At 55.3% G+C, this 22,065-nt stretch overlaps 9 protein-coding genes across 9 annotated transcripts; 5 read left to right on the top strand and 4 right to left on the bottom strand.

Annotated features, from left to right (window-relative positions):
* Window positions 1–416: 416 nt before the first annotated feature.
* CPAR01_11742 (nicotinamide N-methyltransferase) lies at window positions 417–1,322 on the top strand (the record flags this gene model as incomplete). The annotated part of the gene is made up of 1 exon (XM_060496000.1): window positions 417–1,322. One exon carries the CDS (start codon window positions 417–419, stop codon window positions 1,320–1,322), a length of 906 nt encoding a protein of 301 aa, XP_060344785.1.
* Window positions 1,323–3,376: 2,054 nt separating this feature from the next.
* Window positions 3,377–7,061, bottom strand: CPAR01_11743 (uncharacterized protein; the record flags this gene model as incomplete). Its single annotated transcript, XM_060496001.1, has 3 exons — window positions 3,377–6,379; window positions 6,429–6,838; window positions 6,896–7,061. 3 exons carry the CDS (start codon window positions 7,059–7,061, stop codon window positions 3,377–3,379), a joined length of 3,579 nt encoding a protein of 1,192 aa, XP_060344786.1.
* A 562-nt stretch (window positions 7,062–7,623) lies between these two features.
* Window positions 7,624–9,958, top strand: CPAR01_11744 (uncharacterized protein; the record flags this gene model as incomplete). The annotated part of the gene is made up of 3 exons (XM_060496002.1): window positions 7,624–7,747; window positions 7,799–7,966; window positions 8,013–9,958. The coding sequence occupies 3 exons, from the start codon at window positions 7,624–7,626 to the stop codon at window positions 9,956–9,958; spliced, it is 2,238 nt and encodes a 745-aa protein (XP_060344787.1).
* Window positions 9,959–11,933: 1,975 nt separating this feature from the next.
* CPAR01_11745 (malate dehydrogenase) lies at window positions 11,934–12,872 on the top strand (the record flags this gene model as incomplete). The annotated part of the gene is made up of 2 exons (XM_060496003.1): window positions 11,934–12,141; window positions 12,211–12,872. The coding sequence occupies 2 exons, from the start codon at window positions 11,934–11,936 to the stop codon at window positions 12,870–12,872; spliced, it is 870 nt and encodes a 289-aa protein (XP_060344788.1).
* A 1,403-nt stretch (window positions 12,873–14,275) lies between these two features.
* CPAR01_11746 (F-box domain-containing protein) lies at window positions 14,276–17,005 on the top strand (the record flags this gene model as incomplete). Its single annotated transcript, XM_060496004.1, has 1 exon — window positions 14,276–17,005. One exon carries the CDS (start codon window positions 14,276–14,278, stop codon window positions 17,003–17,005), a length of 2,730 nt encoding a protein of 909 aa, XP_060344789.1.
* A 795-nt stretch (window positions 17,006–17,800) lies between these two features.
* Window positions 17,801–18,756, bottom strand: CPAR01_11747 (ribosomal protein L22; the record flags this gene model as incomplete). Its single annotated transcript, XM_060496005.1, has 3 exons — window positions 17,801–17,959; window positions 18,047–18,448; window positions 18,754–18,756. 3 exons carry the CDS (start codon window positions 18,754–18,756, stop codon window positions 17,801–17,803), a joined length of 564 nt encoding a protein of 187 aa, XP_060344790.1.
* Window positions 18,757–18,934: 178 nt separating this feature from the next.
* On the bottom strand, window positions 18,935–19,153 carry CPAR01_11748 (uncharacterized protein; the record flags this gene model as incomplete). The annotated part of the gene is made up of 1 exon (XM_060496006.1): window positions 18,935–19,153. A coding segment is annotated over one exon (219 nt), but the record flags the coding sequence as incomplete, so codon positions are not given.
* Window positions 19,154–19,555: 402 nt separating this feature from the next.
* On the top strand, window positions 19,556–20,751 carry CPAR01_11749 (fibrillarin; the record flags this gene model as incomplete). Its single annotated transcript, XM_060496007.1, has 4 exons — window positions 19,556–19,712; window positions 19,785–19,900; window positions 19,968–20,628; window positions 20,693–20,751. 4 exons carry the CDS (start codon window positions 19,556–19,558, stop codon window positions 20,749–20,751), a joined length of 993 nt encoding a protein of 330 aa, XP_060344792.1.
* Window positions 20,752–21,216: 465 nt separating this feature from the next.
* CPAR01_11750 (uncharacterized protein) lies at window positions 21,217–22,065 on the bottom strand (the record flags this gene model as incomplete). Its single annotated transcript, XM_060496008.1, has 1 exon — window positions 21,217–22,065. One exon carries the CDS (start codon window positions 22,063–22,065, stop codon window positions 21,217–21,219), a length of 849 nt encoding a protein of 282 aa, XP_060344793.1.

Here is a 22,065-nt window from a genome sequence, read left to right on the forward strand (position 1 = left end):
TCGCTGTGCACGATGCCGCCTGACCAGTGACTGAGGGAAGGTGTACGTTGTTAGGTATCCGTAGCGCAACTCGGTGGATGGCGGGGCAATTCGACTACCCCGCCACGCGCCGTTTGACCTCCTCCTGGCCTTGCGCGCGCACACACCGAAAAAGACGACAATTTTTCCCCGTTTACCCAAGTCTTTTTTTTGCATTACGCATACCCTAACGCCACTGCGCTTCGACGATAGCGCTCTACTCGCGGCAGGTAACACGCTGTCAAACTCGTCCTCGTCGTCGTCGTCGTACTCGCTTTCGTTCGCTTCGGTGTCTCGCCGTCCTTGGATCCCCGGCGTCTCGACTGCCCACCCTCCTCCTCCTCCTCCTTCGACTTCCCGGGCCCCCGGCGCTCTTTCTCCGTTCCTATCCGTCAATAATGGCGCTCACATCCCGCATCTCCCTGACCGGCCCGCCCGCCGAGTCCCCCGAGGACTACCTCATGTCCTCCCTCGGCGTAATCTTCCCCGACGACGTCACAAACCAACACGGCGACGCCGTAAACGGCATCGAATACACCTCCCCGCACCTACGCCGTCCCCTGACCTTTGAGCTCGCCGAGCCCGACGCCGCCGACGACCGCAAGCTCTTCAGCCACTACCTCTGGAACTCGAGCCTCCAGCTCGGCGAGTTCGTCGAGGCCGGCACCTTGGGTATCGACACCGCCGTGCCCGTCCGTCTCGGGCCCCCACTATCGCACTTTGACGTCCGCGGCAAGACAACCCTCGAGTTGGGCGCCGGCACCGCCCTGCCGAGCATCATGTCCGCCCTCCTCGGCGCGGAACGCACTGTGCTGACGGATTACCCCGCCCCGGCCGTCATGAAGTCCCTCCGCCTCAACGCCACGCGCAACATCGTCCCCGCCGTCTCCCCCACGGGCGCCCTCACGGCCCGCGAGGTCCTGGTCGAGGGACACTCGTGGGGCGAGCTCGACGATCCGTTTTCCATCGCCAACAAGCACGCTTTCGATCGGCTATTCGTCGCAGACTGCCTCTGGATGCCCTGGCAGCACGCCAATTTGCAAAAGTCCATTGCCTGGTTCATGCGAGAAGGCTCCGAGTCCCGGTGCTGGGTCGTGGCCGGATTTCACACGGGACGGCCCAAGATGCGCGGCTTCTTTGAGGAGGCGAGCCTGGCGGACGCCGGGCTCGAGGTCGAGTCCATTTGGGAGCGGGACTGCGACGGCGAGGAGCGGGAGTGGGCTTGGGACCGCGGTATCGAGGACGTGACGATCCGAAAGAGGTGGTTGACTATTGCGGTGCTTAAACGCAAGGCTGCCGCGTGAAGGGAAAGAAGAACAAAAAGAATAAAATATACATAATATGGTGGCCACAGACAAGCGGTCACGGTCAGTGGACAACAGGAACCACGACATGGGTGGGGTTTTGACTTATAAGGACCATTGGTGCGGACCTTGACACTCCGCTCTGTCTCTCTTGATGCTGAGACATTCAACGACATCATTTCTCGATTCAGCTCTAGGCTCTTGGGCTCTAGGCTCTAGGCCCCATCCGAGGTCCCGCTCCATTCTCCGGGGGAACTTTTGCCTTTTTGCTTTCCCTCGACAGCTCACTTGGGTACTCTCATCTCCTCTGAGAAAGGTGGCTGAAGGGGGCAAAGTTAGCGCCCGGGACGAAGATGATGGCGATGAATTTGTTTCGCCCGCAATCAGCTGTTCACGTGCTCATGGCATGAACAACAGAGGAGCAGGAGCAGGAGCAGAAAGCAGGGAAACAGGAGGAAGAAGAAGAGGAGTACCTTTGCTATGCCCGGGTACCAGGCCCGGTGCGGCTGAAAACTCAAGCCCTCGAAGCTCAGAGGTGCGCCTACGGCCCTACGGGTACGGGTTCTCTCCTATTCCAGCTGAGCTGAGCCTGATCTACGACTCTTGATTGGTTCGATCTTAGACATTGTGGCTGGGCCCTAGATCTTTGCTGGGGGAGGAACTTTTGGTTTTGAGGCACGGCGCTTTGGAATCATTGAAACCGTCGTCGTCGTTGCCGTTCTCCTACTGAGTTTTTCTTCCCTAGACAGCCAGACTTCTGTTGATGGGGTAAACTCCTTCGGGCGTTAGCCGACCTGGCCAGATGCAGTATTTGAGTTTGCTGTCCACAGTCAATGGCCAGGAGAAAGGTTATGAGTGGGAGAATCGTAGGACGAGGACCCGGAGGGGAATCCTACTAGAACTAGAACCAGAGCTAGGGACGGAGTTTGGTCCGAAAGGGGGGCCCGGCCTGTCAATAGAACTTGAGCCCCCTTTGAAGCTATCCACGCGCCAGCATTGAATCTACCTACATCAATTATTGAATTCTTGTCCCATCATTTTGTCTTACGGAGCATCCGTACTTCCTCACCTATTCGCAGCATCGTAATCAACTCTTTCATCACAACCAGCTTTCCCTTTCCAAGACCCAGCCCGTCGAAGCGTCCGTCCATTGTGCATTCTTCTTTCCCGCTCTTCTCATCAACCCCCCATCTTTTACCTAGGTCTAGCTAGGTATGTTTCCGTGTTCCTCATTCCCAAGGCTTTCATATGAGACAAAAACACCCAAGTTTTGATCGGCAATCTTTTATTCGACACCACATGCAGTCATCGGTTATGATCATCTGTTCATATTGGTTTTTGTCCATGGGAAAGAATGAGAACTCAGCTGAGTAGCTGGATAGAGATACCTTACATGCCTCCGACCAGACGCATTCGCATTCGGGTTCGCGAGAGCACCTCCCAGGAGCTGAGGTAGATACGTAAGTGGCTGGCAGGCAGGCAGGTAAGTACCACTCCAACAGCAACAGCAGCGAAGTCTCCCGTCTCTTTGCGTCAATCTTGGCACTTTCCATAATTTCAACCGGCCGTAGGGAGTGATAAACGACGGGTGAGATCCTCCTTCCCGTGACCGGATGCAGCGGCTTCGTGATAGGAAAAGGAAACAAGAGCTGCTTTCCGTTTCCTATTCGTCGACACCTCCACTTACTCGGACCTTGTTTCCCCCCCGTCTGCGATGGCTGGGGACGCTGAATAGCTTTTCTTGAAATGCACAGGCAGCGGCTTATTCAGGGAGGCTTGATGGTTTGTGAGGCACGTCCCGGTTTACGACAGCAATGGTTGATCATCAGAGTGTTGCAATCCCTAGTGCCTATATTGTCAAGAAATCCAGCAGCTCCTCTCACCTCACCTGCATTGGTACCACCGGATATAAGGAACAAAGTCTATGAGGGCATCATCATTATCGTGCTTTCTCCCGCCTTGCTATGTTTGTCCTCTACGGACCAAATCTACTCTACATAAAAACATGACCCTTCCTCCAATCTCCAAGACACCAACCACGGCTACACAGCCGACTAATTAGGCGCCTCAATCGACGGTCCCTTCTCATCCACCTTGAGAATCAAGTCGTGGTTCACTCTCAAATTCTCCGCCGAGCTGAGAGCCTTGGTGACCGTCGTCTCGTGCCTCTCCTGCGTGATACGCCGCAGCGCCGTCATCAAGAACCCAGCCACGACCTCGACGGACCACTGGTCGGGAATCAGCGCCAGCACATCCTCGACGTCGAACCAGCCCCCGAAACGCTCCAGCAGCGCGCCCGTCTGCTCAATCTGGTCGCTGACGTCCTGTATGGCGAGGAACTCGCCGAGGACAGCCCGGAACAGCCGCGCTTGCATGTCGTGCGTCGGCGTGCTCTCCCGCCTGCCGTCCGGGCGCGTGTAGATGCTCGAACCGCCGCGCAGGCAGTACGAGACAGCCGTGTCGTAGTCGCCCAGCTTGTGTACGAGAAGCCGGATGGCATCCTCGTGACGTCTTTCGCGGCCGTCGAGGATGATGGTCTCGGGGACGAGAAGCTCGTCCGGCAGCGAGGATATGCGCTCCCTGATGGCGGCGGCGTCGTAATGGTGTGCACCACCCAGCAACTGCAATAGCCGCAGCCGGCTCTGCCAGACCTCGTCATCTTCGGGAGCGTTATCCGTGAGGAACTGTCGATATGTCGGTTTCGGAGCCTGTAATGCTCTGTATGATGTGTATGTGCCGGCAAACGCGTCTCGGCTCTCTTGCGACGTCTCTAGATCGCTGAGAACAATGTCCAAGTAGTAGGCGATGAGGTCGTTGACATAACCAGTGTGCCCCTTGCCAAAAACAAGATGCTCCAGGTAGTACTTGACTGCGTCGGGAGCCTCTTCACGAAGGATGGCCACAACTTCCGCTGGCTCGAAGCCGGGCGCCTTGCCCTTATCTTCTGCAAAGATCTGTACGCCGAGCTTCGGATTGCGACTCGCGAGCCAGACACCATATTCCCTCACGAGGGCCTGGCTGCTAATCTTCGTGAGATACTCACGGACGCGCTGCTCTCCATCCTGCAGCTCGCCTCCATAGTCGGCCTCACCCTCGACGATACGCCGCCAGGTCGCCAGAACGTCGCCCGCCATCTTGCGGCTTTGGTATAGTCGACTGAGTACGAAGAGGCGGTGGTATGACTCTAAAAGGGAGGCAGCTCGATCGAAGCAATCTACGCCCTTGTCGACAACGTCATATAACTCTGATCGGACCGACGAGCTCTTCCTCGCCAGGCCTGCGGGCGAAGTCTGGTCGAGCTCGAGGAGGACCAGCAACAACGCGGCATCGACAGTCCGGAACACCTCGCTCTCGTCTGCAACGCTGCCGAATCCCTTCTTCTTTCTCCACGCGGCTAGGAACCGCCGCAGAAACTGCACGACTTTGCCGTCGAGGTCCCCTATTGAGTGACTGTCTTTATGAAAATGCTCGCTTTCCAAGTAGTTCTCTGTTGTTCTCTTGACGCCGCCAAAGATCCAGATGCCTCTTCGGCTCTCTACAATCTCATTCCGTAGGCCGGGTATCAAAGACAAAACAACGCGAGGATCCAGGCTACTCTCCACCAAAACTTCCTCCAAGGCTTTCAACTCAGCATCTGTGAAAGGCGTCTCTGTCGCATGCAATAAGTTGGTAAGAAGAAGGACACCAGCACGCTGGCGCAGGTAACTGAATGTCACAAACTCCAGCTCTGATTTGGCATCCTGCCCTCTAAACGAGTTGAGTACCGTGAAAATTGCACGTCGGTTGAGTTTGGATGGGTCTGAGGTCCCGTCTTGCTCGCATGCAGCTTCTAGTCGGGCTTCCAGCCGCAGCAACGTCGGGTTCCGAATTGCCCACCAAATATGATCCTTTGCCCATACTGCTATCCTGGAGTTGGCATTTGCCAGTCGCCTTGCAAACTCACTCTCTTCAGCGTTTCTGTTTTCTTCCCACCCTTCGGGTAATGCGTCTTCTTCCTGGGAGTCTACATCACGCTCGAACAGTTCTCGCTCTTTCGTCATCTGCTCTAGAGATGATGCGGTGCGAGAGTCTGCGCTTCTCGGTGAGAATATCGGGTTTTCGGCAAGGCCTCCAGGAAACGGGGAAAACTTCCTCTGACAAAGTCTTTCGACAATCTCTTCGAAATGGGTCTCGTCGGTACCCATCAGCGAGCGAATCCCCAAAGGTGTCGTTTCATCTCCTCCTGATGTTTCCGTCTCCAACCACCATTTAGAAGTTTCTGGGTCCGTCCCGTCCGAATCCCATCTTTGAATCTCCAGTCCGTGACGCAGCCCTGCTTCCGAGTCCTTCGTCATGGATGCAATGACGTATCCCTCCTCATCCTGCTCCAGTGCCATCCTGGACGATGCCTGGTTAGAGGCCCCACCGTCAACCACCACTTCCCGCGGGTATCTGTCAAACTCGACAGTCGGTCTCGTTGGGTCTCCGTCAAGGTTCACAAACATCCCGATGCCCGGGTCCAAGGGTCCAGTGCCAGTGACAAGTAGGAATTCTTCAGCTGTTGGCGAAACAATGTGGGGTTTGAGGAAGACGGGAGTCGACTTTGTTGGAGACGTCTCCGCGCGAGCAGTTGCAGGCGCCGCTGGCAAGGGCTTGTCTGTTAATGGCGGCGGTAAGGGGCCTTCGCCCGAAGGTCTTGGACTGGCAGATGGAGTCGGTGGTGAAGATCCTTGCCGTGCGCTTTCGTCGGCTCCTCGAGGGCTGAGGTCCCTCCGTCCACCGCTGAGCAGACCGCCCAGGCTCGTGCTTCTAGCATGGCCGTGAGGGTCACCAGCGGAGAGGAGCGGCCGGTTATGGGCGGCCGATGCACTTCTCAAGATACCGCCATCTACACTGCCTGCGATATCTTGAGCCTGACCTATTTCACCCGCAGGTTGTGAGTCGTCCAAGGAGGATATGGTCATGAGCGGAATTCTAAGCTGCCTGCCAACATCGAGCAAGGAGTAACTTCGTGAATCAGCAACACACGCAATGGAGTCGCGACGAATCGATATTGTAGTCCCGGGTACGTCAATATTCTAAACAGCCGTTAGTCATTCATTGCTTATAGGACGAGGCATTGCGTACCTTGACTGCTCTTGCAACCTCCCCGATCCTCACAACCTGAATCCTTCGCATCAGCGATAGGAGGATAAATACCCCTGCAGCGGATTCGTCAACATCATCTTGGGGATCGTTCAAGTCCACTCCGCCAACCCAATTGCAGTTCTTCACCTGCGTAGTTCCGAATACGGGGCTGAATTCAGGCAGAGAGTAGAAGGTGACGGTCTGGTTGCAAAGCACACAAGCCTTTCCGACCTTGGGCAGAAGGAGAATCTGTTGAATGCCTGGGAGGGCGTTGCTGTTCTCGGCAAAGGCCGGCCGCAGACGGGAGGCAAGTATAAAAGATGGTCGTCCGGCCGGATCGGCGGGGTCGGCTGGGATCTGGACAAAATGAAGCAATTCGGATGCGCTCGTGCCGATGTATAGGTTGTGGTCTGGTGGGAAGATGATCAGCACCGTGATGAGCCATCGGAGAGGTCACATCTACCTACCTAGGTATTCAACACAATTGATCTTGGTCCCCTCGTCAGCGCCATCTGCCGACAACGGCACATCCTCCAACAATGTGCGCAGGATAAAGGGCCCGTCATTGCGGGCGATCGCATTGGAGCTCCCGGACACAGAGGAGGTCTGGTCGTCTGGATCCTCGGATGCCATGTTAAATCAGTCGTACTATCATGAGTGCCGTAATGCCATTGTCGAGCTCATGCGACGGTCGTCTCGAGGCGTGAAAGGGTCGTTCTGCTGGGAATATGATGCAGCTGGGAAGCTCCGAAGCTGGGCTGGTAATCTGATGACATGGTCCAGAGGTAGTGTAGGTACATCCATCACCTTAGGTACCTACAGCTAACCTAACCGTAGGCGGATTACGTAGCCCACCTGTCCTGGATAACCGGGTCGCTGTGCTAAAGGTACTGACGCAGGCATGTGCCTGGGGCGGCCCCGTAGGGACGGAAACGACGAGCTGTTGCTGCCTCTGAACCCCTGCATGCCGTGCGCAGCCAATCAACTTGCTGCCCGGAAAGGGAACACGTTCCCCGAACCAGCGAGCTCAGTCGAAACACTTTCGATCTGTACCGAACGACAACAGCTACAACGGACACTGGCGGATTGAAACAACTCTTCAACCCCGCCGTCAACCTCGACTTCTTGGAGTTCCATGGTCTCCCGGTGATGAAGTGATCATTATTCAAATTGCGACCGAGAAAACCGACTCAACATGGCAGACGTAGAATCCGTCCTGGCGGCCAATGCCAACGCGCCGCAGCCAGAGGCACCTTCGGACACTCCCAACCTGCCCGAGAGCGGCAACAAATTCCAGCATGCCATCTCGGCCTGGAGAAGTGAGGGAACCCCTTGGCTATAACTTTGAAAACATAGTCTGACCGAGCTAGCTATCGACTACACGAACCTCGTCGCAAACCTCGACAACACTGCCTCCGAGATCGTCACATACCAGCGAGACTCGACCGTCCAGAGAAAGGAACTAGCCCAAAAAACAAAGGACTTCAGGAAGCTCGATGATGCAACAAAGCTGGGCGAGATCAAAGGCCTGTTGAAAGGTATGGCGTCTTCATTGCCGAAGTGTTGCTCTTACTAAACGAAAAGCGTACCAAACCTTCATCGATCTCCTTACGAACCATTCAAAGTCAATCAACTCGGCCTTCCTCCAGACTTACACATCCTTATCCGATGCGCCTGATCCATACCCGCTTCTTGAAGCGTCGGTCGACTCCATGCTCGTGTCTGAAGACACTCTTCCGAAGCTGACTGAGGAAAATCAGCACCTACAAAAGTCCGTCGCTAAGCTGACGACCCAGCTGGAGGATACCGAGAGCAAGCTGCAGACAGAATCTGCCGCGAAGAGGGAGCTCGAAAACAATCTGGACAGCAAGGTAAAGGAGGTGGAGGCTTCGTGGGTGGCAGTGCTCGACGAAAAGAAGGACAATTGGGCCGCGAAGGAGAAGACGTTGGAAGAAAAGGTTGAGAACCAGGAGCGTCTGCTCACCGAGATCAAGGCGAGCTACGAAGTCAACCAGCGCCTAGGAAAGACAGACGATGGGGATGCGGAAGGCCAGGCAGGCCACGTCACCAGTGCCGAAATCGAGATGCTTCACTCAGACCTTGACCGGACCAGTCAGCGGCTGGCCGAGATCGAGGCCCGGAACGAGCAACTACGACTGGAACTGGCACAGGCAAAGTCATCCGCCACCACTCAGACGCCCACATCCTTGGAAGACGACCCTGCTTACATGCGCATGCGGTCGGAAAATTCATCACTCATCCGGAAACTCGATGCTAGCAGGGTTGAGAAGGAGGGGCTCAAGCGTGATCTGGATTCCAGGCTGCGCAGCTTGGAGAGAGAGGTTGGCCTGCTAAAGGAAGAAAGGGACAACCTCAAGTCCAAGGTGCAGAAGTGGAGTGACTACGACGATGTGAAGCAGGAGCTTGAGGTACTCAAGAGCATCGAGTTTTCCACAGGCGACGATGATGATTTGAAGGATGTGGTCGAAAGTGCCACAGAGTCCAAGGGCCAAAGTGACACTTTGGAGAAGCTCCTCTTGGCACGGAACAAGAAGCTCGGTGACGAGCTGACGATCCTGCGCGTTTCCCACCAAGACTTACAGACTAAGCTCTCTGACCTCCAGGAGGAAATGTCGCGAACGAATATGGACCTCGAAAAGTCGCAGAAACTAAACGAGCGACTCGAGAACGACCTCGCGACGCTGCAGTCAGAATCGTCCAACGCGTTCCCTTCCGGCGCGTCGGTGGCAGGAACATTCAACCGCTACGCCCCATCAATTGCACCGGGACGAAGGGGAGGAGGAGGTGGTGGTGGAAGAGTTTCGCCAACATCGTCCATCATCAGCGGAATTGACCCACGTATGGGTGGTGGAGGAGAGCCCATGGGCGGCGGCTCTGGCATTCTGCCAATGATCACAGCCCAACGTGACCGTTTCAAAAAGCGAATTGCCGAACTAGAAAGCGAGTTGTCGGACACGCATCGCACCGTCTCCCAGCTAAGACAAGAAGTATCAGCTCTTCAAAAGGACAATCTCAGTCTTTACGAGAAGACGAGGTACGTCTCGACATACAATCGGGCCGGACCTTCAGCAACGTCGTCTTCAGCGGCATTCTCATCTAATCCGAACCCTTCCACGGTCTCCATTGGAGGCAGCGGCAACCCGGGAATTACAATGGACAGATACAAAAAGGCATACGAATCGAATATTTCGCCATTTGCCGCTTTCCGAGGGCGGGAGTCTGCTAGGGCCTACAAGCGAATGAGCTTCCCCGAACGAGTGGTATACTCAGTGACGCGGATGGTGCTGGCCTCTCGGACTAGTAGAAATCTATTTGCGGCATACTGTGTCGCGTTGCATTTACTCGTCTTCTGCTCGCTATACTGGCTCGGCACGGTGGACGTAGAGCAGCACGCCAGCAACCTTGGCAAGTCGGTAGCAGGAGCCGCCGCCGCGGGCGCCGGGGGCCTCAAGGGAGGGGCCGGAAACGGCCACGGCGACTGGCAAGAGGAGGGGTTCAGTGGGCACTAGACGGTAGTCAGTAAGGTGTCTACTTAAAGTGACGCCGAGAGGGAGGGAAACGTGATGGATGTCGATTAAGCCAGCGACGAACGACTCTATGTGGGCGAAAACTGTATGCATAAAACTTGTTTTCACCGACAACTGTACGATTGGGCGTTAGGACATGTGGTATGAACCGCGGCAGTACTTTAACTTGGCTTAGTGAGGAATCTTGTCAGAACACTGATTCCAGATCACTTTGAATATTAGCTACCGGGGATGAACGGGAACTTTGTTGCATTATCCGAGATCATCTGGTCGAGATCATACCTTACCTTAGATGGCGTCAAGCAGCGTGGGAAAGCATGGATCCCCACCGGTCCACCACGATGTTCTATTCTAGGTTTCCCTTCCCGCTTCAACCTAAGGTAGGGTGGAAGGCTTTCTCCAGTCCCGAGCTGCCACCCAAATGTCCCAAAAGACCAGCAACGATTCCCATTCGACGAGAGGTTCCCGTTTGACGCTGGCCCGTCTGCGCGGCCCGGGTGGGGACATGGACTTTGCAACCAATGAGAGGTTGTCGCGGCCCTGGTTGGGAGCGCGGCAAAAGAAAGCAAACCTGACCTTGGGAAATGTACAAGAGCGGGTACATGCAACGTGGGCGCGTCGCCGGGCCAGAGACGGGTACAATTTTTTTTCTTTTTTGGCAAGGTGCACGAAGGTGGTACCGTCCATGGGTAATCTCAGGTGGTTTGGCCTATCAGATGTGAGGGTTGACGCGATCTCTCTTGTTGCTATTTCAGGTTTCTAGCCGCTGTGGTTCGTTATTTCGAAGGACACCCACATGGGTATGCACACAGAGAGATACATACCTCGGTCAAAGTCCAGATGAGGCAGGCCTCGTCTTTCATCGATGCTCACCATTCTGATGCAAATGAACAGACGGATCAAGAAGGACAAAGGCGGACTGAAAGGTGCTATGTAATACCTAGGTAGGGTATACAGCGACCAGAAGATGACACGTCAAGTCGTCTTCACTAAGGTATCTTTACTCGCATAGACAGTCCTCTTGTCCAAAACGATATCGCCGTAGTATCTCAAATACCTTAGGTAAGTAATCCAATCTCAACTCGAGTCGATAGAAACAGACAGAACTATACGGCCGCGACCTCGAATCCTCGAGTCCTGAGCAGCGAGCAGCACGACACCACCTTCAAAAACGTGGAGCGCGTCGCTACTTGTCACCACACAACGAGGCCGTTTGAAGCGGGCCGGGCGCTTGCACCTCCCCTGACCCCGGCGAAGATCGCCTGGCATCCACACACCCCGCTGGTATTACTTGCATCTCTGCCATTCCACTCATTCGTCCTCGCTCCCATCCTCGTCCCTCGTGCCCTCTTCCCGCCCGTCGTACGGTTGCATGGCATGGCGGCTGCCAGTCTTGAACCATGGCAGCCGCTGCGAATACCGAGCCGTTGCCTCGCACACCACGGCGGCAGACTCTTCCCCCCTCCCCCGGCTATCCTTCCCATCCCCCCCGCCATCTTTTTTTGTAACCCTCCATTGATACCATGCCATTCTGGGCAGGTCAGGAACCTAGGGCCCTAATGAGATGCATTGGTGGCCGTTTCTTTGCCGCCGGGGTGGGAGGAGGTAAGCGATTTGAGGATGTCGTGGTATATTAGAAACGGCTGCCCGCTTGCACAACGGAACTTGTGTAGCCCACCCCTTCCATCTACCACGGTTCATCTCATATATCGAGCGACGAATCTGCTTCGGTTTTTCTTGGGTTTTTTCATTATTTCCTAGTCTCGTATTTCATTGGTTTCGTTTGGGTTTTTACTTGCTTGAAATTCTGATTCGATATTTCCACTCTTCTGGGGAACGAAGCATAATCACCAACACCAACAACCAACAACCGAACATCATCGAATACATTGACATCCGCCCTATTCTACTCCACATTATCAACCCCAACCATTTCACGCAATTACATATAACCAATATGCGTTGCTCAACACTGTTGGTGCCGGCTCTGGCATCCCTTGCCCTTGCTGCGCCAACCTACCCCACGCTTAACCTCCAGGCCGCGTTGCCGGGTAGTATCGAGCAAATCTCCGAGTACTTCAACATGCTGGCGACCAAGGTTCAGGCCACCAAGTATCTGTCAACCGCACCAGTCTGCGACCTCTCCACGGCTAAGCTACCTGAAGGTGAGTTGAGAGATCCCGCGGCCTGGTAAAAACCAGAAAGACCTGCACACACTAACACCACATGCCCAGCCGCAACCCAGACTCTTGGCAAGCCTAGAGACGGCCTCACTCTCATGCACATCGCCATCGGCCGTGGCACCCAGAACTACACCTGCGACACCAGCAACTCGACAGCCGTCCCCGTCGCCACCGGCGCCGTCGCGACCCTCTTCAACGCCAGCTGCGTCGGCTCCCTGTACCCGGACCTGCTCGACAAGCTGCCCGTCGTAGCCATGGACTTCAACCTCACCGAGGAGGAGACGAACCGCCGCCTGGGGCCGAGCAACCTCGCCATTTCGGGCCACCACCTCTTCACCGGAAAGGGCGTCCCGCTCTTCATGCTCGAGAATGACGGCGCGTCTGTCGGCGACTCCTACTGCGCAAAAAACGCGTCTATGCCCGCGCCCCTCACGGCTCAGTCCGGCCAGCACGGCGAGGCGGCGGTTCCCTGGCTCCGGCTGCGTACCGTCGAGCCCAGCACCGGAGACGTCCAGGAGGTGTACAGGATACACACCGTCGGCGGCAGCGCGCCGGCTTCGTGCCAGGGCCAGGCTGCTAATATTGAAGTCCAGTACGCTACACAGTATGTCGAAATCATCCCTAGTCGAGATTTTATGGATCAGTTTGACTTACAAGAAACTTTAGATATTGGTTCTTTTCTGGGCCCGCCCAATGAGACCGTACCCGCTTGATTAGCACCAGTTCTACGACAGAGAAACAATTGTTCTGATTCGAAAGGCGTTGGAGGTGTTTGTTGGGTTCCGCAGAAATATGTCATAGTTTGTTCTTATTCGATATACCATCATGTATTCCCACGGCAATTATATGGGTCATCATCCTATTGATGAACTGTTGTGCTGTGGCTGGAAATTAGGTCGGCCAGTAGACTGAAGCCGCTAGATAACACTCGTAATGGAATGGTCGTCTGTTGAATCTTGTGGAGCCCATCGAGGGGTTTGTATTAATGCAGGAGTGAATGTTTGTTCTGATGTTTACAGGCAGGGAGACCAACAGGGTGAAGATGTTCGAATCCGTAAACGGCGTGAACTCAACAAGCCACCCTTTCGTCATATTTTGTCAATTTGGAGGCCAAACTCATGAGAAGTGCCTGCCGCATTCGTAGGATAAGTAAATTGCAATGTAACGAATCAGTCAAGGCCCCAAGAGAATGAGAATAATCGAACAATGAGGTGGATGAGATAAGTAGAAGGAAGAATCAGTGACACTTGGAGCAAGTCTAGGCTCAGCCTCAGCCTCAGGTAGACCCTGACTGGGTCCACCACCTCGGTAGCCCCGCCCCGGTCCTTGCCAGAAGCACCCCGCCAAAAGCACAGCGGATCGCGACTGCCAAACAATCCCATGTTGAACACCTGAAAGGGCTGAGGTAAGGTACTCGCTGATCCCCAGGAAAGCGCCCCATCTTAGGGCCACATGCTGATCCGAACAGCCAATGATTCAGCTTCTTTTGTCTGAGGTGACGCTAAAAAGTGGCCTCACAAACCTCCGACCTGGGCACCTGCCACCAGTGACTTCACTTTTCTCGGCTCCTGCTAGCTGCGCTTTGCAAAGAACTTTCGTGGACTGTCACCTCTCCACTGGGATTTTTTGTCCAATTCATTGCTTCAACACCCCGCTTCAACCAAATATCTCTTTGAGCCGATTGCTCACATTATTTGTTGCGCATCGTCAATAGCCAGGTACGCAAACAGCAAATAAATCTTTCATCATAATGCATTATTGCTAACTTCTCAGCCAAAACGATTGTGAACCTTTTGACGATTGCTCGATCGCCCGCAACTCGTTCTTTGATCGATTTTTGCATCCGACCAAGCGCTCCTGCAGCCACGAAGCACAATTATCCAGCGGACCACTCATTGCTATCAATAGCCAATATTCCCTCGACTTTGGGATAGGCCACTGTCAAGCATAATATTCTTACAGTCTCCCATTCCATTGTCCGAATCGTCCGACCCGACAGCCCACTGCCGAGCGACCGATGAATACCGAGCTCCTCCGACTCCCTCACTAAGCCTCGACAACCGACCCCGAGTGCAGCCAGCCAAGCTCACCCATGCTTGGTTAATTCATGGTCGAAATGAACAGAAGGGCACCTGCTTCTTCGGAAATGCCCCGCAAACGCCGGCGGATACGAGGACAGAGTGCCATGGCTTCAGACCCTCCCCAGCTCACCTGGCCCATTGGCCGGGTCCCAGTTGAGATCTTTGACGAAATCACCACCTACCTTTCGCGACCGGATGTTAAGAACCTCCGCTTGGTCAACCACGAGTTTGACAAGATGATTTCATCCAAGTACTTCCGCAACGTTGTGGTTCCTTTCCGATCGGAGATGTACAAGGCGAGAAAGCAGAAGTACCTGGACGATGGAGGTCAAGGCCAGCCTCAACTTGGAAAGGACACCCTCTTCTCCAGTGGCATGCGCATTTTCCAGTCTTTCGGCGAGCATATTCTTCGATTTGCCTTGTCGCTTGAGCTGGATGAGGAGAGCCTCGCCTACCCTCCCATCAAGCCGACCCAGCAAGCCGTTACCTCGTACTGGGGTATCTACCGCTGGCCTCATGAGTCGTATAACCGATATGCGGAGCTTGAGGGGCTTGAGCAGACTGCCGATGAGACAGCGTCCATGACAGAGGCCTTGAAGTGCCTGGTTCAGGTTCAGGAGCTTGGGCTGTGTTGCGATGCCGGGCTGGGCTACCTTCTGGGACCCGACCAGCAGTTGGAGAGCCCTCCTCTGCCTCACCCGGTCTTTGGCCTTCGCAATCTGCGATACCGAAACCTACAGCGACGCCTAGCGCGGGCCGACTCGGACTCTATGAACGCCCGAAAGCTCGCCTTCGAGAGTCCTCGAGATTTCAAGTACACGGTGCTGGAGGCCATGGTCACGAATGCCGGGTACACGCAGGCGCAGGCTAAGGACGCGATTGCTATACTCTTGAGCACCGAGAACGTGTCACTCACTAACATTGACTTTGACGAACGTACCGCCGCCGCTGCTGCCGCCGCTGCCCATGCGGCCGCCCAAGCAGCCCAGACCACCGCAGATGCTCGCGCCAACGTAGCTGCTCACGCCAACCAGCACAACCTTGCCAACATTGCCCAACTCATCGCCCAGGGTCAACCTGCTCCGTTCTTCAATGCGGCTGATTTCGATCCTCCCGACCATGATGATGAGATTGCCGAGGCAAACGCTGAGGCGAGAGCGGCGGCCACTGTGCTTAATGAGCTCACGGCTGGCCATCCACTGCAGCCCAGGAATCTGACCAGAGCTCAGAAGGAGATGCTGCTAGAGCTGGAATGGGCCCACAGGGCTCTCATTCAATCTTATGTCCTCGCCCTCATCGACAACGCTCGAATGAATAGCTTTAATGCTTTGACGACCCTCACGATCGCCAAGATTCCAAGTAGCCACGTCTACATGTTCCAGAGGTCGGATTTCTGGCAGAGTCTGCCCAACCTAACCAACGTTGCCCTTGCTGTTGTAGCCGATTGGCGCCAGGTTTCTAAAGTCGCCCCTGGTTGCGTCGAGGACGACTTCGTCTCGCCTGTCAAGGCGGTGACCAAGGTCCACCGTTTGATTCAGGACCACATCGCGGCACAGTTCAACATCAAATTCCTCCATTTTGAGTGGATTTGCGGTGGCGAGTTCGCACCCGGCATCACCCAGCGGAATCAATACGTGCTTCCCGCTCCGTTCTGCGACCCGATGCAGATGGTTCATCCTGAAGGTGCCAAGTCGCCAGACGCCTTGCTCACTCTACCGCACATCAGACACCTGTCGCTCAAGAACTGCTACTCGGCGCCTCACGTCTTTCTACAGGTTCTACGAACAATGGGATCGCAGTCTCTGGAGAAGTTGGAACTCGAAAGTGTTTCTCTCACGGGCGCGCCTACGAGAAATCCTGGTGCCGAGAATGCCTTTGGACCTGCACTCGTTATTGGCCCGGCACATGGTCCAGGCATTGTACTTCACGGACATGGCCAGGCTCAAGGTGCGCAAGCCGCGGGTCAGAATCAGGCGCCTCCGTTGCCGCCGGCACCTCTTCAACCGCAAGCTAACCCGGGCTTCGGGGGTGCGCCAGGGGTTCCGGCCGGAGTGGTGATCCCTCAGGGCCCGCTGCATGCTCCTGGCATCTTGCCGGCGCATCTGGCTGGCATAATGATGCAGCAACCTCTTCCGCAAATCGCCAATGTGGCGAACAACGCGGTGCCGCCTCCGCCTCCACCTGATCCAATGGCCAGCTGGGGTAGGATGCGACTAAGACAGCCTCGACTGCTGTCTTGGGCTGGCATCATTGAACGTCTCGCACCGACTCCACCGATTCAAGAGATCATGGTCGGTCAAGGTACCCAGGATGACGAAGAGGATTGGGTGGACGATTTTGTACGGAAAGATGACGGATTCTCGCTTTTGCCGCGGCCGCACAGTCTCGTCAGGGAGAAGGAGCTGCTCAGTATCCACCACATCTCGCTCAAGTCCTGCGGCTACGTGGTCCTGGACATCCCGATGGTTGACAATCATAGCATCATGCCAACCACCTCCCCGTGGCAAGAGCCTGCGGAAGTGACTGCGCGTCGCCGGGAGCTCATGCCCTTCATGCAGTCTTGCGGCGACAGGCTAGCGGCTAAGATCACCAATTACATCGGCAACCAGGAGCACTTTAACCTCTCGACCGCCTTTGGTATGGACACGGAGTGGACCGGTGTGTACGACGAGGAGGTTATTGAAGCTGCAAAGAGGGATGGCATCGTTCACCCTGGAAGAGGACGAATCACGGGCATGATTACCAAGATGGCTGAGCAGGTTTAAGCTGCACCGCTTGATTACGATGAAAACTGTATAATGATTGGGATTTGGGTGGGCTGCGGGAGTCTTTTGATTTTTCGGCGTTTTTGGCAAAAGATACCACGGGCTCAAAATTGGGACGGAAAGGCGGGCGGGATAATGACTGGATGAGGGACCCATAACTCCGTAGTCACCTTACCTTATAGTAGGAAGACATCAAAAGTTGATAACACAATCATCGTCATCATTACCTGTAAGCCGGGCTGAAATGCGTCTCTTACGTTGCATTCAGAGAACATGACTGTTCTTCAGGCCGACCATAGTAGGAATTACAACCCCAAGACTCGAAGAGTTGGGCAGCGTAATACTCCATACTGATCACAGAGGGCGCGACATTGTAGTAATTTGATGCAGAAGCAAGCCAAAATTGAATGCATTTCCTCGTAACCGTTTGACGCCGATGCCGATGCCGATCATGGTAAACTAGGGACCGCCATGGGGGAATCATTGTTGCATGTTTGTTTATTGGTGGCCCATGCAGACCGTTGCGCGTGTGAATTCGCATGCCAATCCCTAAATGCCATGAGACCATGGCCTTCCTGTACACCAGCATATGAAAAGCCGCGAAGTTCTTTTTTGTATTTGAATCCACGCATCCATCCACGACCCAAAGACCAAATCCATCCCAGGGGGGTTGTTGTGGTGTACCGCGCTTGTCCACACTTCGCGCCGACCCTTTTTGCTCACGTCATGAACCGCACACACGCCACAAAAATCGAAGATCCGTTTCTTAAAAGATTAAAGAGTTGGAAAGTTCGTTTATGCGGCGGTGATGGCCTGGCGGGTGCGGGCACCGCGCTGGCGGGAGTTGAGGCGGACGTCCTCGCGACCGGCGACAGCCTCGGACTTCTGGACGACCTCCTCGCCCTCGGTGAGGATGAGCTCGATGTGGCAGGGGTTGGACATGTAGGGGTTAATCTGTGGCATGGGTTAGTTCGTCCACTTTCTGCTGCTGGTCTCTATCTTTCTCCTTCGAAGAGGATAGACTCGGGTGATAAAACATACGCGACCGTGGGCACGGTATGTGCGTCTCCGTTGCTTGGGGGCCTGGTTGACCTGGATGTGCTTGACGACGAGGTTGCCGGTGTCGAGGCCCTTGGCGTCGGCGTTGGACTCGGCGTTCTTGAGGAGGCCGAGGAGGAACTCGGCGGACTTGACGGGCCAGCGGGCCTTGGTGACGCCGAAGGCCTTGCCCTGGGCGGTGCGGCCGATGGAGCCGGCGTAGCGGCGGAAGGGGACGGCCTCCTTCTTCTCGGAGACGTTCTCGAGGAAGGTAACGGCGCGCTGGAGCTTCCAGCCGTTGATGGCCTGGGCGGTCTCACGGGTGTTCTTGAAGGACACACGGAGGTAGGCACCGCGCGCGCGGGCCGACTTCGCGGGGGCGATCTCTTGAGCGGCGTAGCGAACCTGAATTTGTGACGATAAGGGTCAGTCTTTTGGGTTCTGGGATATAACGAGCATTGTGTGTCGCCATGTGTTCCGCATGTTCCTTATTCCTCCTCTTGGTCGACCATCATGAATGACATAATTGAGTCACAAGTCCAGTTTTTTCTCTTCCTTTGACATCGTGAAATTTCGACCCTCTTTCGACGAGGGGCAAGGGGATCGTCTCGGCGGCTGCAAACAGGGTCGAAATTTCGTCGATTGCACAGATTTCCTCCTCTTCCTCGTCGACGCGGGACATAGGGAAAGCGAGCAGCGGTGCGACTTACCATCTTAATCGTTGGGTGTGGTGATGGTTTCGGTGGTCGGTCGGTGGTCGGTCGTGGGCTGGCTGTCAGAGTGAGGTTAGAAGAAATTCACAACTTTCGTTGACCCTAGCCCTCCTGCGCCGGGTTGGCTCGCTTGCGGATCGGGAAACGGCAGGGGGGTCGGCCTTAGGGTTCCGCAACCCTATGGGGTAAATGGGCGATTTCTTCCAGCTTTGGCCGGGGAAAAAATCGCAATGGGAAATCTGATGAGACTCACGATTATTCCGATGAACTGATGAACAGTCTGGTGTTTCGTTTGGTTTTTCTGGAATGAGATTGCGGCTTGGGGAGTTGGGACAAATGGAAAGGATGATATTTTGAGGTGTTCTTCAATTCCGTTGCAAGCCAGGTACTGGACACCACCACCTGGTTTCTGACGCTCCTGCCTCTCCCCGAACCTGAGACCCCACTTTGCAGGTGGACCCTGTGTCCCTCCTTATCTAATCGTAAAAAAAAAAAACTTGCCGGAAGGCGGCTCCTCTGAAATTCCGCATTGTCCAATCACCTCGATGACCCCACAATCTTTCTGTCAGTTTGGCCCGTGCGTACTCTTGAAGCTCTCAGAAAAAAAGTCCGACGAAAAATTTCAAACACCCAGCCCAGTATCCAGTTGTCCCAACCCGCCACCAAGAGGATTAGCATTATCTGCGCCTCTCACCCCCAATTCGACTCTTCTTTCGCAACTTGGGAACTGCCAGTCTTGTGCTCTTTCTTTTTGCAACAACTAGTCTTTTCCGACTACCCGACACACATTTAAAAGACAATGGCTCCCTTCACTCCTCGTGGCGGCGGTCGTGGTGGTTTCGGCGGTGGACGTGGTGGTGGTGACCGCGGTGGCTTCGGCGGCCGTGGTGGTGGCCGTGGAGGCTTCGGTGGTGACCGTGGCCGCGGCGGTTTCGGTGGACGCGGCGGTGGTCGTGGTAAGTCTTGAGAGAATCTGCTTTTCGCGATGTCGAGTGCGAAAGAATGAGTATGCTAAGATGATCCTGCAGGCGGTGGTCGCGGTGGTCCTGGCGGTGGCCGTGGCCGTGGAGGTGTCTCCAAGGGCGGCAGAGGCGGCCGTGGTGGTGCTGCTGGCGGTCAGAAGGGAGGTCAGAAGGTCATCGTGGTATGTCACAACTCAAGGGTTTTCTTCTTCTCGCGGTAAGGATTTGTCCATTAACAAAAGATCGCAGGAGCCCCACCGTCACGAGGGTGTCTTCGTTGTCCGTGGCAAGGAGGACGCCATCGCAACCCGCAACATTGTCCCCGGCGAGTCCGTCTACGGCGAGAAGCGCGTCTCTGTCGACAAACAAACCCAGAACGAGGACGGCACCACCACAACCACCAAGATCGAGTACCGCGTGTGGAACCCCTTCCGCTCCAAGTTGGCCGCCGCCGTCATCGGTGGTCTCGAGAAGCTCTACTTCGGCCCCGGCTCCAAGGTTCTCTACCTCGGTGGTGCCTCCGGTACCTCAGTCTCCCACGTCGCCGATATTGTCGGTCCTACCGGCTTCGTCTACGCTGTCGAGTTCTCCCCCCGTTCCGGCCGTGATCTGATCGGCATGGCCGCCAAGCGCACCAACGTCGTCCCCATTGTCGAGGACGCCCGTCAACCCCTCAAGTACCGCATGCTCATGCCCATGGTCGACTGCATCTTCGCCGATGTTGCCCAGCCCGACCAGGCCCGTATCGTCGCCATGAACGCCCACCAGTTCCTCAAGGTCGGCGGTGGTATCCTCATCTCTATCAAGGCCAACTGTATCGACAGTACCGCCCCCGCTCACAAGGTCTTCGCCATGGAGGTCGAGAAGCTGAGAGGAGAGCGCATCACTCCCAAGGAGCAGCTTACGCTAGGTTCGTAACCCCCTTTTTCCTCTCTGGAAGTGGAAACCCTCCCATGACTAACACACTATCACAGAGCCCTTCGAGCGTGATCACTGCCTCGTCGCTGCCGAGTACTCGCGCTATGCGAAATAAATTTGAAAAAGAAATGGGAGAAAAAAGTATTGTATGCGTTGCGTAAAGAAGAGTGGTGGGTGAGCGGTTGAATCTGTACATTTGCGAGATTCCCACGAGATTTGACTTTTGCTTCAATGGGTACGGTCGGTCGGACTTCATCTGGACAGGCGTTAGGAATTTAGGACTGGTCTAGTTCAAAACTTGCATGTTAACCCATATAGGTATTCAAAAAGTCCCTCGCGGTGAAAATGACATGTTTAATGGGCTTATAGACTTGAATAGGAGTAGTAGTTGCGCTTTTTGCTGCCTCATATTGTTCCCCCTCGTGGTGACTACCTCTCGCAGTGACTAACATCCATCCTGATATGCGATCATTCACACTCCGTCTGGTTCCGACTACCTCCATTATCGAATGTCAATAGAAGCTCACGAACTCCTTTCCCCATCATGTACGTCTAGACTTCATGCAGCCCAACCCCCGCTTCACTCAATCACATCCACAAGACTTAAGCCAAGTACCGGCGCCCCACACATGTCCGACCCATCCTCTACCTGATCGGCCCACGACACTAATTCCGACGAGAGCTGGGCTGTCGGCCTGCCCTCCAGCTGCTGCCGCGGTTGCTCCTCCTGCCCACCCCCGATTCTCCACCGGTCCTCGTAGCACCCGTACTCCACGAGGTCGCGGGCAATGTACACGACCCGCTCCTGCTCCGGCTGCCAGTCCATCGGCTCAGCCGGGCCTCCCGCGCCGACGCTGCGGGCCCACGACTCGACCGATGAGCGTTGCTCGTCCAGGAGGGACAGGATGCGATTACGGAAGCGGTAGTTGTCGACGACGAGGTCGCTGCACTGTTGCTGCTCATGTATCTCGCGTCCGGTATCGTCTATGATGCTGCGGCGACGTTTCGAGGCTCTGTGGATCACGGGCTCGAGATTCAGCTCGAGGCCGGGCTTATGCTTAGGTTTTCGGCGGCGTCTCACGATGTCCAGGTAGCTGTCGTCGTCGTTCTTTCGGTTGTCTTTCTTATGGCCCGGTGTTCCTGATGTCCTGAGAACGAGGGCTGTCGAGGGCGAATCTGGTGGCATGGGGATCATCTTCAGATCGCCATCTGTGTTCGACTTGGCTTCGATGTGCTGATTGTGTCGGTGGCGTTTGGGGGAACGAGGGGGAGGATGGTGTTCATACAACGACCGGTGTCTTCCTGTTACGTGATATTCGACGTCTTTTCGCGGGGGGTATCGACGGGCCTTGATGATGGGGATCCCTTCTGTGAGACTCAAGTCCGGTTCTGGGCTTGCGTGTCTGCGTTTGGACGCGCGTTTCGACAT

Source organism: Colletotrichum paranaense, assembly GCF_030867605.1.
Source record: "Colletotrichum paranaense strain IMI 384185 chromosome Unknown Scaffold_10.1, whole genome shotgun sequence".
Classification (NCBI taxonomy): domain Eukaryota; kingdom Fungi; phylum Ascomycota; class Sordariomycetes; order Glomerellales; family Glomerellaceae; genus Colletotrichum; species Colletotrichum paranaense.